The following is a 16,172-nucleotide window of genomic DNA, read 5'->3' on the forward strand; positions in this document are numbered from 1 at the left end:
AGCATTATGCATAAAAATAAGATATGTAATATTTTCTGAAAAATTTACCATAGCTTCGCTCTGCTATAACTGATAATTCTCAATTTTTCTAAAAGAATAAAAGCCTGTAATGAAAATATGATAGAAACTTCTCTTTTAAACTTGAAATTAGATTTATGCACTCATAGCATAATTATCACCATAATTAATATATAATTATGATTAATTATCTAGATTACCCAAAATAATCATTTCTCATTTTTAAAAATTTTAGCATAACCTCCTTTCCATTTAGGATGAATTTATAGGATTCTTTCATACCATAAACAAGATTAAGAGAATTAATCCTTCTTTTTCCTAGATTAAAAATCGTGAAAAATAACTAATCTCTTTCTCTAGCTTGACAAGCTTAGAGATTAGCTTAAGATAAAGAGATTATGAAATAGAATCATCCTTTTCTCAAGATCTAGCCATAGGAATGACTAATCTTTTCAAGAGAGAGATTTTCTTGAAGAAAAACATTAAAATTAAGCATAAAATTCAACATTAATCTAAATAGACATTAAGAGACTTTGGGAAAGCTTGATTTGAAGAAAACCCATTGCTTTGAAAGCTTCTCAATCTTGAGAGGGGTTGAGAAGAAGAAAGTCATTGAGATAATTTGAGAAAACCATATAAATCAATTTTACCTCCAAGTTTGACTTGATTCTTTATTAGCAGTGAAGCCCCCAACCAATCAATTGGTCCACCAAGAGGCGAAGAGCAACTTCAAGAGTTGCTGGAGAGAGAGAGAGAGAAGCTCCAAGCTCCCAAGAGAGAGGGAAATTTAAGTGATAATAGAAATATGATTATTTTAAGATAATACTAGCATGGTATAGTTTCAATATGAAAATACAAAGGAATGAGGGTCTATTTATTAGTGAGAGAGGCCATTAACCAAGTCCAACTGGTTTCTAGAATTTTCTAGCTTCCGTTTGTCTCAATTTGGATAAGATTTGGACCAGTTTGGCTCCCTTTTTGATCTAGTTTGTTCTAGGAGAGAGGAGAGATAAAAATATCACGTTTTTTAAAATTAAAAAACCCTTCCACACATGTGAAAAAGGTGCCTACCTCAAAGGTCCCCCTTTCCTTACTAAGGTGTCAAAAATGCATCATTACTCCAAAATATCTCATTTGTTTAGTAATATCTCATAATTTTTAACTAATAAACCTTGTACTCAGTCAACTCTTCATCTTATGTGAGCATTTACTCATTTTTGGGTATTTTCTTTTATTCTTTTGGATTTATCTCATCTCAACACTTGGATTAATCCAAGTGGCCCATTAGAACCTTAATTGGACCATAATCTAATTTTTTTTGAAAATGTAGACCCTTAGGCTAAGGTCCCTTATACACATTTTCAATTAATTCCTAATGCACCTTGGAAAGTTCATTTTGAACTTCTATTTCAGGGGAATCCATTTTAGACACTAGGAGAATTTTTGTATCCAAAGATATCTCAATTTTGAATTACCTCTCTCTAGATATTTTCTCTCTCTAGGCCAAAACAAGGTAAAACAAGATCTTTCTTCTATTTCAGAGAAGGGATGATTACAAGAACAGAAGGGGAGGTTCTTACACCTTTACAGCTCAAAAGCTAAAGGGAGGAATCTTACACCTAGTTTACTTTAGATGTATGAATATTCCCTAGTTTACTTTAGATGTATGAATATTCCCAAGTTTACATTTGTAGCTTGCTTTAAATGCAAGAACACTCTTAGGTTTACCTCATTCCTACCGTATCTTACTTCTTTGATGCATATTATTGAACTACTTTTACAACCCTATTTTACGCCTTAGTTCACCATGTAATCCTAGTGTACAAAAAATAAGTAAAAATTTCCAGGCCCATCCTAGTTTACTTCGAATGCGTGAAAATTTATAAGTGCAATGTTGTTTTCCTAATTCATTTGATATTTTATCAAATGTAGGATATAATGGACTAAATAATGTGTTATGGAAGAGGTAAATATATGTACGCATAAGAGCCATGAGTTGGTAAATTATGTAAGCCCTAGTTTAATTTCTCAACCCACATTTACCTTGTTTATATTTAACATTTTTCAAATTCCCAAGGCCATCCTAGTTTACTTTGATGCATATTGTTGGCCTAATAAACTAAGAAGACTGTGGGGGAGTGGGTGATCTCCTTACAAGATTTCTTCTTCACACACACACACACACACACAAGACAAGAACACAAGAGAGATGCATGGCTGAATTTTTCTCTATCTTCTTGACTTCTCTAAAGATAAGATCGATTTTTCCACTATCTTCTTTACTTCTCTACATCCATAACACAAAGATAAGAGTGCATGCTAAGGAATGTACTTTACTATTAAAATATACAATGTCTATAATGTAAACCCGACTATATGAGCTAGCACTATAGCTATATAACTTCCATAACTCTAGTAAACCAAAGTGTGGATGTCACAGAACCTATAAACCCACCGGTGGCATATCAAACATAATCTCACCAAAAATGCCAATAGCTTGGGACACCTTGGTGAAGATATACAGTACAAACACTCAAGCCTAAAAGATATAACTAAAGTAGGAGCTACGTAATGTGGCCAGAGGGAAGCTGAGTATAAATGATTACTCGTTGAAGGGGTTAAAGGGCTTATAGATGCCCTTTCTTCTATTAGATCACTAGTAGATGATGATAATATGGTATCGGTGATCTTGAATAGTCTTGGCAAGGAATACTATTCAGTTTTTTCAAACCTCCAATGGAGTTCGAGAGAACTTTCTTGATTTTTAGGAATCGATTTCTCTCTCCTCATCAATTGAGGAGATGAATATTAGGGGAGGTTTATCCATGAGGAGATAAATATTGGGCGATGTTCATCCTTTGGAAATTCACATGAGCTAGCCTTTTACTTAGATACAGGTAGAGACACATACAGATCATCATCTAAAGATAGGTGGTGTGGCCAATTTGAAAATCAAAACCAAAAACAACAAAGAACAAGAAAATTAGTCTCATACACATGGAAGGGGACACTCTAGAGGTAGGGGAGAGCTAAAGAGACTGAGGTGACTGGTAAAGAAATCAAAATGTAAATAGTATGGAGTACTATTACTGTGGCAAACCAGGGCACATTGCAAAGTACTGCTACAAAAATAAGAATGATGTCAAAAATGGAAAGCTGTAGCAAGGTAAGTATGCATCATTATAAGTAATCTCATGATGATGAAGAAAAGAGAAATTCATTGATTATGATTTGGAGCAGAAAGGTTATAGATGATATAACCCTATCACTCCTAAGATGCGAGTAAGTAAAGATATTATCTTTAATGAGATGAGTAGCTGGTATGCACCAGTGAAGGAAACTAAAGATGTAGATGTAAGGAATAATGATTTTGTCCCACACGTAGAGCAGTAATCACAAGTGCTTAGTGGACATGGAGAGTCCTCTAGTAGTGGATCCAACGTTAATCCATGGTCAAGCGCATTGAGGATAGATGTAAGGAATATAGATACATCATCTCGTAGTACTACAGGTGTTGATACACAAAGGGAATAAAAAGGTAGATCAACCTTTTGTGCCCAATCTATCAGTACTTCACTCTTAAATGGATGGTGACCATAGTGGCTTCAAGCAGAACCTTAATGAGGAGCTTGGCATTCCTTTAGTGATTAGTCCTGGTGTGCGAGAACTAGGGTTAATTTAAGGACAACTAATAGTGATCTAGGTGTATACAAGTCTACTCAAGTTAGATACCATATTGTTAGGATGAGATATGATGGATATACAGCCCAATCAATATGCTTACACGGTTAAAGCAATACAAGAGATAGAGTCCACTTGTTTTGAATAGGCACTTGGAAAGCAAAATGGAAAGGTGCTATAGATGAAGAGATGGTAGCATTGGATATAAATGCAACATGGGAATTAGTGCCTTTGCCTACTAAGGTTATAAGTGGGTGTACAAGGTCAAGCATAACTTAGATGGATATGTGAAGAGATATAAGGAAAGACTAGTTTGCTAAGGGTTATGTGTAGACATATGGCATTGACTATGAGAGGAGACATTTAGCCTAGTTACAAGAATAACAATCGTGAGAGATATCGTTGTTATGGCTGTACTAGTGAAGGGTTGGTCTTTACATTAGATGGATGTAAGTAAGGTGTTCTTGCATGATGATTTGTAAGAATAAGTCTACATGATACAACCACTAGGTTATGAGATTGATACACATCTACATTTTGTGTGTAGGTTATGTAAAGCCTTATATAGCTTGAAGTAGGCTCCTAGAGCATGGTCAAACATGATCAAGGAGTATCTTATTATAGTTGGATTTCAGATATCCAATGCAGATTTTTCACTTTATGTGAAAAGGACACAGTTGGATCATGCTATTTGTCATTTATGTGGATAACTTGATTATTATTGGTGATAGTGATGCTGACATGCATGATGCTAAGATGCTTTTGAAGTAAAAGTTTGAGATGATAAAGTGGGTGAGCTTCAATCTTGGTATAGAGGTGGTGAGAACACCCAATGGCATTATGTTATTATTACAGAGGTAGTATGGCTTAGGCAAGTTGTCCAAGTATGTCATGACAAGCTATAAACCTATTTCAATGCCATTAGGGCATAACACTAAGCTGTCCAAGTATGGCATGACAAGCTATAAGCCTATTTCAATGCCATTAAAGCTCAACACTAAGCTGTCCATAGATATATATGAGCTTTTGGAGGACCCTACTATGTACAGGCGCATAGCGGGTAGCTTGATCTACATGAGCTATGTTGTTGGACTTGTGAGTCAATTTATGCAAGCCCCCAGTAAGACACATTTGGATGTGGCTAGATAGATTATGGACTTTTCTATGAGGCTGGTAGAGAGATATAGCTACATGGGTATATAGATTTTGGACTTTTCAATGAGGCTGGTACAGAGATATAGCTACATGGGTATAAAGATACTGATTAGGTTGGTAGTGTCTCAGATAAAAGATCTACTAGTGGCTTTATGTTTTCTTTTGAGAGTGATGCTTGAGTTGGAGGAGCAAGAAATAGTGGCGCGCTGTCATCACCATTGACAGTTGCCTTGTCGAGTACAAAGGCTAAGACTCAGTACAAGGGTGCTGGTCCTTCATAAAGGCATTAGATATAGAGAGACTCCGCAAGGTTAAGGACAAAAAGTCATCCATATACATTGTCATCCAAGATTTACCTATAATGATGAATAATATCAATCTCTTCTATTCATAAATAAACTTATGCATACAAAAAAAAAAGAATTCCAGAATTTATTATCATGTTACCTTGATTGGGTATTTTGTATGACATCATAGAGATCTTCTTTGGGATCATAAAGAACCTATAGATTATATGATCAAGGAGAGAAGATCGTTCCATATGCAATCTCTCTTTTTGTGGTGGCTATCTTTGCTACATATCGAGAGCTACATATCGAGAGCTATCTTTTTGTGGTGGCTATCTTTGCTACATATCGAGAGCTACCCACATAAAACAAATCTTCCATGCAACACTCAATGAAATATGGATGGACATGCAAACTTTACAAGTCATTACGTGTCCCAAGAGCATGGCCTTCATGAACAAAATGTAATGAATTGGAAAAGGAACTTTATTTGTATCACTGAAGTAAGCACGGAAGTAATCCACTTGTACCTTGAATGTACAACCACATTTCTTTGAGCTCCTCAATGCTCAATCTCTTTATTGTTCATAATCTGCTAGGTTTTCCATCTCTATGGCAATCAGTTTTGCATAGGCCATATTTTTTGCTGAAACAAACCTTTGCTAGCCTCACTTTGTGCTCAATCATTACCTCTATCAAAGATCTCTCTACACAAGCCTTACCTACACTCCTTTTGTTTACGAGAAGATTTTTTGGGTCATTATTGGGAAGCAATAAAGGAAAATCAGCATCATGAACTTGTTTGATAGCTCCCTTACAAGCACAAGCATTGATAAAATCCTTCACATAAGATATATGAATTCCATGCTTTATAATGTATATACACCCTGTAGACTTAATTGTTTCAAGAGGATCATCTACCCCATGGTGATATATGATATTTGCCATATTATAACATGTTTCAATGATGCTTTCCCACTCTTCTATGTTAACTTTAATGTGGACTTCAACCAATGGTAAAGAGAACCATCCTCATATTATCCCAAGTTGTAAATATTTTCTTTGTTTTCCTCCACTCCTTTAAATCAAGAATTATTCTAGTATCACAAGGCTGCTTAAAGGTCTCTAATGTCCATTGGATTACATTTTTCATTAATTTATACCTTTTTCTCAACCGTTTTTCTCAAAGATACATAAAGTAATGGATTAAGTAAAGTAACAATACTTTGTTTGCCTCATATTTCAATGCTTGGAAGGTGTCTTGAGAAAGCTCTGTTAGCATATGTTCATTGCTTTCCTCTCAGCATGTATCTCACATTAATGAGATGGTGCACATTTGTACAGCCCCATTATGAGGAAAAGCCATTGGTGAACATATCTTTAGTGGGAACCCCAGCTTAGACATTGGAAGGGGTCTTATTATGACCATTTTTTATGGTTAAGAGATGGCTAGGATACAAATAGAGGGTTGTGCATGAAGCTACTCTAGTATGAGGTGTGATGACATCATCATGATATAAGCATGATATCATCACGACCTAAGCATGATGTTAATATATGATGTAAGCATGATATCATCCATGACATCATTATATAATATCATCATATGATGTCACCCATGATATCATCGCATGATATCATCCATGATGTAAGCATGATATCACCTATGACATCATCATATGATGTCACCCATGATAACATGATGTCATCCATAACATCATCACATGATGTCACCCATGATAACATGATGTCATCCATAACATCATCACATGATGTCACCCATGACATCACCTAGATGCTCCCTTTCACCTAAAAGGAGCCCCATTGTTGTACCTTTGCATTGTGTGGAGCATATATTCCCTATACTCTCAGTACGCCCTCCATCCAGAGTCTATCTAGATCACCATCTAAGTTCTACACTAGAGCGCACAGGTGGACATCACCATCATATTGTACTTATCTCTAGTTTGGTATAATCAAAATTTTAAAATTCTCTCCATTCTCTCTATTGCATCGTTACTGTACTTTATCTTGCTATTTTTATCCGTGTCGCCTTTCAACTATCCCTAGTTTACTTTTTAGCCCAAATTTACAAAGTCCCTAGTTTACTTTTATTTGTGTCGCCTTTCAACTTACATAGTCCCTAGTTTACTTTTTAGCCCAAATTTACATTTGCTCCCTAGTTTAGCTTGTAGCCATACCTTCCTAGTTTACTTTAAAAGCATGAACATGCTTAGATGTACATCATTCTAGTTTATTTTACATGTTTTCTTGCTTATTACTAACCTATTTAGAAACCCTAAGTTACTCATTCATTTACCAATCATTCCTAGTAGCCTAGTTTTAAAACCCTAGTTACTCCTTAATTTACCAATCATTCCTACTTTACTTTGAATGTGTGTGCATTCCCATGTTATTTACCATGCACACCTAGTTTACTTTTAACCAACCATATAGACCTAGTTTCCTTTGAGTGCATGAAATTCTCAAGTTTTAAAATATTACTTTTAAAAAACAAACACACACACACACACACACACACGATGCATTGTAAAAATTAAAAAAATATAAAAAACAAACACACACACACACACACACGATGCTCTCTCAAACACACACACACACACACACACTGCACACTGTAAAAATATTAATTAAAAAACAAACACACACACATGGCGCACTGTAAAAATTTAAAAAATATTAAAAACAAGCACACACACACACACGACACTCTCTTAAACACACAAACGTCGCATTGTAAAAATTAAAAAAATATTTTAAAAAAGCTATCTAAAATACACACACATGCTGTATCGTTTTTTTAATCTGCCCATAGGTGATGCTGTTGAGAAAGCACCTAGTGGGGTTTTAAGCCCAAGAACTCCTGCCCTAGACAAACACCTTCACCACTTAAGCTATCACCTCATTGATGTTTACACTTGATTTTACTCTTCTCAAAAAGCCTAAGCTACCATGCGATTTTCATATTTATGAAAATATTCTCATAATAATCTCCTCCTTATTTTAATATTCTTGTAATGATCTTCTCTGAAAGCAAATTTCGAGAAAAGAAACATCGCAAATTTCCCTAGTTTACTTAATTGTCGAAAAGGAAATGCCGATTTTTTTCCCAATCCCCCAAGTTTACTTTCCCTAGTTTAGATCCGACGTTGAAAAAACAATGGTGCCAACAAAATCTATTTCCACACGTCGATCCCACCTCTCTATGCTCTCAAATCGGCAGCCATGAGCACTCTTCGCAGGGTCTTGTTTTTCCAAAAGCTGCCTCATTGCAAGGTCCCCACATGACAACGGTCTTTATTAAGACCTTGGTGTGAGATAGTGTTGAGCAAGGTCTAAATTTGAAGGCATAGTTACCCTAACCTTCAATTTGAAGGTCATAAACTAGCTTGATCTTCCAAAATTACATAAATATGTATGTGTAAAGTTTAAATTTTTTTAAAATAAAAGTGGCTTCTTTTTCAACTCTATTTTCTAGGAGGGTTTCTTTAGAAGGTTTGAAGGGCTTCGATGCCCTCTGAAGGCTTCGAAAATATGAGCAGTGCCATGCTCAAATTTGAAGCCTTGGAGTCGTGAGGCCCCTTGCTCGGAAAGTTCCAAGTATGTGATTGGTCAGAATTTTCCAAGGCGATGTACGGCTTAGATTTACTTCGATGAGGAGCCCTGAGTCGTGTGGGGCAAGGCTAGAGTGAATTGCATGAGCATCGCGTTTCTCTTTCGCTGTGCACACAGACGCCGGTTAGGTCATTAATAACCCTCTCTTGCCAGTTTCAAAACAACAGCAGCGCGTTTCTCCCCCATTCTGTTGCGTGTGTTGATCTGGTGCAGAGGAGCTTCGGATTCTCGGAAGCCCAGCCCTCCCGCCTTCTCTGCCAACGGAAGAATCTGCTCAGGTAAGCCCCTGCCACGGCCCCTTCCTGCTGTGTGTGGTGCGTGTGTGTGTTTGTCGTCGTTTTTCCCGTCTCGTAGAGAATTGCATCTGTTTTCTCTTTCTCTCGGACAGGTCTCTCCAAGCAGAAATTCGCCTCTATTGTCCCCCCCCCGCGCCCCCAAGAGGCTTTTCCCCCAAGGAGGCATAGGTTTACTCTAGCACCGCCTGGAAAGCATTGTGCTTTGCTCGGAAACGGATAATGAGGCCATAATTGCAGAAATTTTGAATATTGTGAGCCCAATTCAGGGGAAATGGTTCGAACCGTGTCGATTCGAACCAAAGCGAGGAAAATTTGGCCATCACGATTCACGAGGGAAAAATGAAGGTCTTTTTGTGCCGTGAATGCCTTGGCTACGACAGTTTTTCGGTCAGGGAAGACTGTGTATACCGTGTTACCAACTATTCTATGGTGGTTGAGTTGTCTTCAACCGTAGCTTGCACTGATTTTTATTTTCCCCCTTGTGTCTGCAAAAATTCTGCAGGATTATGCAGAAATTGTCCAGGAATTTGCACGAATGTTCAGGATTTTGCAGAAATGTTCAGGCTTGTAGGAGTATCCAGGAATTTGCAGGAATGTTGAGGCGTTTGCGTGAGGAATCGGCAGAATTGTTGAAGGATATACCGGAAAAATTGCAGAAGTGTTAAGGCTTTTGCGGATATGTTTAAGAATTTGTGATTATGAACATGCAGGGACGTTTCATGTTTTGGCAATGCGGCTGTGCGTAAGATTTGGAAGTTGAAATGACCTTTTGCGGAAGCTAGGGTATACAGCGTCTCAAATTTGCCGTTATTTGTTGGCATCATGATGCAGGAGACCGGGGAACTTGGAAGGGAGGTAAACGCAGAAAGCTAGAAAGCAATGGCGTTTCACCAGTGCGGAGCAGCAGGAGCGATGGAGAACGACGCCAACGTGGTGCATCTTTCCGGTTTGCTACAACAGGGTGAGAGGTCTGGCCACAGGTGCGGGTTCAGCTGCTCGGTGGAGCACGTATGGGCGAACTTGTACCTGTGCAGGTCGACGGGGAACTCGCACGTGTGCGACAAGAATTGCGACCAGAGGATAGTCTACGACAATCACAGCAGCATCTGCAGGGCCAGCGGCCAGATCTTCCCCTTGCAGCCAGGCCAGCAGCCAGTCCATGGCGTCCGCAGAAAGCACCATGATTGCGAAGCTTTTGAAGTCAATTCTAAGCGAAACCGCTGCTTCTTCTCACAGGACCAGATGAACATGGAAGCAGCTTTCGTCTCTTCCATCCAGCAGATCAACATGGCTCAGTGTGCAGCAGGAGCTGACACGAGTATGGACATTGCTTGAAGCAGAAAAAAGCAGGAGACTGCAGTAGAGAGAGGGAAGGAGAAAAGGGGGACAACATCTCTCTCCTTTTGTCCCTTCATAGCTAAGTCATTAGAATGAACTTTCTGTTTCTGACTCGCAGCAGTTATCATATCTGGAGCAACCAGAGAGAGCATGTATAACGTCTTCATTGCTGATCTATGGAGTATGGACTCTGGATCTTACAAGAGTCCTTACTACAAGTATGGACGCTCTGAATTTATTTATCATGTAGCGTTCTTTATGTTTCATGGCCAAACAAAAAAGAAGGTTATGGCTCACATTGTGTCAGCAACAAGGATATGCAAGTTTTTAACCGGCTGGGCCGCGGTTCTATAACTCGGGGCTGCATGGGCTGCATGACCGATGAGTGTTTTAAATAGTTTTGAGCTAAAACCCTACTTTTAACAGACTTGTCAATTTTGAAGAATTACTTTTTAAGCCTTCATAATACATATGTGTGATTGTGATTGAAATAGTGTATGAAGTTGCAATATAGATGGAATTTTGTATATAATTGCTTCTTTTACTCTGTACCACAATCACATTATAAGGTATACCTGAATGTAAACTCTCTCTTTATTCCATGCTCTCGCACAAAGTAACTAAATTTATTGGAGAAATATTTTCTCCCACCATGTGGCCTTAAGAATTTTATGTGGATGACTTTTTCTTTCTCTACCATAGCTTTGAAGCTTTGAAATTGACTAAACACTTTACTTTTATCTTCTAAGAGATATACCAAGACTTTTCCGTGATCATCAAAATGAAGATACATATTAATTACATCCTCTGATAGATGTCATCATTGTTGGTCCCCCAAACATCACAATGTACCATATCTCAAGGTTTTTGACTTACATGCTTATCATGTGAAATTGCATGCTTAGTGTGCTTGTCTAATTGGCACGCTTCACATACTTTGTGTAATCCTTCCACTTTGACTTTTGGAAAACTTGTAGCAATAATTTGGGTCTATATATTCTTTAGCCTAAATATTGACATGTCTAATGCGTTTAATATCAGGGGGTTCACTTAAAAATATGTGAGTTTACGTGTAATCATAGGAGGGATTTTTTAGTCAAAATTTTAGAAAAAATTTACAAAAATCTATTTACATAAGAGGGTTTTGAATGGTATTTTGAAAAAAAGACCCGTAAGTTTATAAAAAAAGAGGTCATTTTATTAAGTCAAAATACATTGAAAAAGGGTATTCTTTAATACCCTTTGAATGCATGTTGTATGTAGGTCGTCCTAAAAGTACATCCTCAAGCATTTAATATACCAAATATCAATGTCTACAATCATACCTAAACCATGTGTAAAAATTGCAGTTTACTTCAAGCATGCTTACATCCCTAATGTAGATATTCTGTGACAATTGTGTTTTCCTTTGTAACTAAGCAGCATTGGTTATTAAAATCTTTCACATAACTTTCATGAGGGTTAAACCTCACTTGCAAGCCTTGCCCAATATAAAAATCAGCTTCTTTATTATATTTAGCAAGCACAAGAAGCACATTAGTAAGATACTTCATTTTGCCATCATACATAGATAAAGGAAGTTTACCAACATGCATAAAATCATCACACTTGTTTTTACATAACTTGGATTTTTTAAATCGCTCAATTCTCTAAACTACTCACACCATGGCTAGTCATGTGGTTAGAGTTACTACTCCTCAAAGGAGCCAATATATCCAGCAACAACAAGCTCTTCAAATTACTGCTGACCAAAGAAGATGGGACTTCTCAAAGAAGTTGGTCAAATGTATGGAGACTATGCAAAGTGATCACACTGTTACGTGTGCTAACGATTCCTCTTACCTCGTTAAAGGTATTGGTGAGATATTTCTCACTACTGTAAGTGGTGAGGATCTGTCTTAAAAATATACTTTTCGTTCCATGAATTAAAAAGAGTCAATTTTATGTGCCCACTCTAGTAGGGGGGTCTTAATGTTGAATTTGCAGATGATAAATACAATACATTGTCCATGTGATAGAGAACATGACAAACAAATTGTGCTTACTGGATCTTTAACCATTAGGCAAAATATGGACTCTCATTTTTGTCCCTTAAGGATTTCCACACCTCCTCTCTCTAGAAAAATGGGCTCATGGGTGAAATTTTTGCAAATCAACTCAAAAGTGAGTGGAGTTTGGACATTTAGAATCTACTCTTTGAGACCTTTCCAATGATATATAGTATGATAAGCAATTTTGAATAATCAAGAAGTCCCCAAATTGGTGATGATGTGGCATGTAACATCATCACCAATTCGGGGACTTCTTGAATAGACAAAATTTTCTATCATACTCTATATCATTGGAAAGGTCTCAATGAGTAGATTCCAAATGTGCAATCTCCGCCAACTTTTGATTTGATTTATAAAAATTTCACCATGAGCCCATTTCTCTAGAGAGAGGAGGTGTGAAAATCCTTAAGGGGCAAAAATGAGAGTCCATATCTCACCTAATGTACTAGTGGTTTGTACAAATTGGACATGTATGATAAGTGTCATGTTGCTACTATGATGGTAGAGACACTTTTAATGCAATAAAAGATGCCCAATAGTTGTGAGACATACTAGGTTTGGCCACACTTATATTGGTGGTTTGATGCTTTTACAACAACATGGGATGTTAGATGATTTTCCTCAACTTTATCCACCACCAAGATATGTTTGTGAAGGGTACATCCTTGGCAAACTTGCTCACTAACCTTTCATACAGAATACAACAGATAGAGTTGATCACAAATTGTAGCTTATACATAGTAATGTGTGTGGTCTAATGAGGACCACTTCGTTTGGGAGGAAACTTATACTTTGCTACATTTACTGATGATTACAAGTACGGTTGGTCTTACCCTATTAAAGGTATTTTATCATTTTCAACACTTTGTTGCTATGGTTAAAAATGAAACTTGCTTTAAAATACTCTCTGTTCAAACAAAGGAGGGGAATAGATGTCCTATATATTTAAGGATTTTTTTCAAAGATTTTTGGCACAAAAAGGCATGAAGAATCAATGTATAACTCCTTATACACCACATTAAAATGGTGTACTCAAAGATGAAATAGGACTCTCATGGAGATGGTTAGATGTCAACACAACTTCCACACAAGTTTTCGACGATGGAAAGCAGTTCTTTGTGCTACCTATGTGTAGAACACATGCCCCCCACTAAAGCTTTGAATACTATTACTCCTTATGAGGCCTAGTTCAATCGAAAACCTAAGGTTAAACATATGCTTGTTTTGGTTGTTTGGCATATGCACATGTGCTCTCACAAAGTAGAACTAAGCTTGATGACAAGGCAATTAAATGCATTTTTATTAGTCATAGTGTTAAAAGCAAATGTTATTGTCTCTACAATCCTCTCACTAAGAAGATTATTATTAATATAGGGATAATGTTTTTATAGAGGATTCTATCTATCTAATGATGGAATTCAATAAGCATGCCTATGCCAATTCTTTGGACATGTTCAATGGGTTGTTACTTATGCCAATTTCTATTGATTCTCAACAAATTTTGCCTACTGATCCTTGTTTGTTATTACAAGGGGGAATGCTCAAGGAATTTATGCACCACCTTTACCTTTGAAAGATGCAGTAAGTGCTAAAAGATGAATAATCAATGAATCTAGGGTTATGCCTAGATGGGTTAGAAACACGTTGTAGGATAACAAATTGTGTGCTCTTTCACAAAGTAGAACCAGATCTACTGCTCAAACCTCTTCTTCAGGTGTTGCTAAGTTTGTATTTCTTAGTTCCCTACATGATTTAGATGAACTCGAGTCTTTTGAAGAGGCTTAAGAAGATCCAAATTGAGTGAAAGCCATGTAAGATGAAATTCAATTCATTTTAAAAAAATGGTACTTGGGATCTAGTGGATCTATTACTTGGTAAGAAAGTTATTGGGACTAAGTGGGTTTTCAAATTCTAGAGAAAATCAAATGGATCGGTTGTGATAGATTCAAAAAAATGGTACTTGGGATTTAGTGGATCTACCACTTGGCAAAGAAAGTTATTGGTACTAAGTGAGTTTTCAAAGTTAAGAGAAAGGCAGATGGATTGGTTGATAGATTCAAGGCTAGACTTGCTACAAAAGGTTAGGACCAATAGAGAAAGGGATTGATTATGATGAAAGTTTTCTCCCACTTCTCATCATATAACCACTATCCAATTTATTATTGCTTTGGCAAACCATCATGGATGGAAAGTGCACTATGTAGATATCAAAATAGTGTTCTTGAATGTTGACTTGTAGAGAAAGAAGTTTATGTAAGTCAACTAGTTGAATTTGTGTAGCTTGGTTAAGAACAAAAGTCTTGAAGGCTTAATAAAGCTTTATGTGGTTTGACACAAGATCCTAAAGCTTGGTACCAAAAGATTCATGCCTATTTGACGAGACATGGATTTCAAAATATTCCTACAAAAATCACTTTATATGTAAAAAAGAACAATTAGGATTTTCTTATTATCATTCTCTATGTAGCTGACATGCTAGTGACAAGAACTAATGAGGATTTCATTATAGCCTTTAAGGCTAACCTTGCCTCAAATTTTAAGATATCAGATCTTGGTCTTTTGCATTGCTATTTGGGAGGTCTCCTTCTTGTAGCTCTTTAGATTTTAGGTTGTGTGGTCAAACCAATCTGAGATTTTTGACTATCATGCCATGTAGAGAGATTACTCTAGTCTCATAAAGCTTTTCTAATTCAACCAACCTTTCAGCTACTAGAGAATTCTCACTTAGATGTTCTTTCATAGCTATCCTCAAGTTAGGCACCAAATACTCCATAGGCATCAATGCCTCAATTCTGTAGGTGAGCCGAAAATGAGTTTTTTCTATAGCTACTTGATAGGAGGTCATATAGGCCCATATTACGGCTATCTCCCAATCTTTTTGGCTTGCTTACAGTCTTGGTTAGGATATCACAAAGGATTTTGTTAGTACTTTTTGCATGCCCATTAGCTTAAGAGTATTAAGGTGATGATTTTTACAATGTACCTCTCGTTGATAAAATGGAAACCCTTATCTCATTAAACAACTCTAGGGGAAACATAAATCTTAATATGATGTGCTCGTATAAAAATTTAGCAGTTGTATGAGCATCTACCTTTCGAGTAGCTTTTGTTTCTACCCACTTTATGAAATAGTCAGTAGTAGTAGCCATAATTATATAATGGGCTTGCATTTGTTGTGCATAGCTATAGACTAATGGGCATAGCTATAGACTAATGGGTCTAATAAAGTATATTCCCCACTTCTCAAAAGGTTGTTACACAGCGATCGGAACCAAAGACACTTATCTTGTCCGTTGGGGGAATGTTAAAGTGTTGACATTCATCATAGTGTTTGAAAAATTCCATAGCATCACGAAACATAGGTGGCCACCATAACCCAACTTGCTTTCTTACCATCACTTCGCCTCCAAAAATATCCTTCGATGATTCCACTATGAGATTCTTCTAGAATCATCATTCCAGACACCATCTCAACACATGATCTTAGCCTAGCTTATACAATTAAATAGCTATAACTAATGAGGTGTAGCTAACTTAATAAGGTGTCGCATCCTATTCTTTTGTTAATGGCTTGTCCTGTGGAAATCCATTAGGTAGCCTTTGGACATCTTTTGGGCCTTGTAAAGATTCCTAATTTTTAGGGATTAACATTAATTTTGAGCATTCTTAAGGAGACAAGGGAAATAAAGACGCCTACTTGGAGCCTA

General features: G+C 36.9%; 1 protein-coding gene across 2 annotated transcripts; it reads left to right on the top strand.

Annotated features, from left to right (window-relative positions):
- The first annotated feature begins 8,850 nt into the window (after positions 1-8,850).
- LOC147629929 (uncharacterized) lies at positions 8,851-10,710 on the top strand. Of its 2 annotated transcripts, XM_086811461.1 has the most exons (3): positions 8,851-9,058; positions 9,169-9,421; positions 9,579-10,710. In XM_086811461.1, exon 3 carries the CDS (start codon positions 9,956-9,958, stop codon positions 10,409-10,411), a length of 456 nt encoding a protein of 151 aa, XP_086667587.1. In that variant the 5' UTR covers positions 8,851-9,058; positions 9,169-9,421; positions 9,579-9,955; the 3' UTR covers positions 10,412-10,710. The 2 variants fall into 2 exon arrangements, with proteins under 2 accessions (XP_086667587.1, XP_086667586.1); XM_086811460.1 differs by lacking the exon at positions 9,169-9,421 and having other exon boundaries at positions 8,894-9,058; positions 9,908-10,710.
- The last annotated feature ends 5,462 nt before the right edge of the window (positions 10,711-16,172 follow it).

The sequence above is a fragment of the Cibotium barometz genome, chromosome 17, assembly GCF_041138505.1.
Source record: "Cibotium barometz isolate CiBa-2024 chromosome 17, ASM4113850v1, whole genome shotgun sequence".
NCBI classification, from domain to species: domain Eukaryota; kingdom Viridiplantae; phylum Streptophyta; class Polypodiopsida; order Cyatheales; family Cibotiaceae; genus Cibotium; species Cibotium barometz.

Excerpts from the sequence above, each read along its gene's own strand:
- LOC147629929 (XM_086811461.1), top strand. The coding sequence starts at position 9,956 with ATGGCGTTTCACCAGTGCGGAGCAGCAGGAGCGATGGAGAACGACGCC.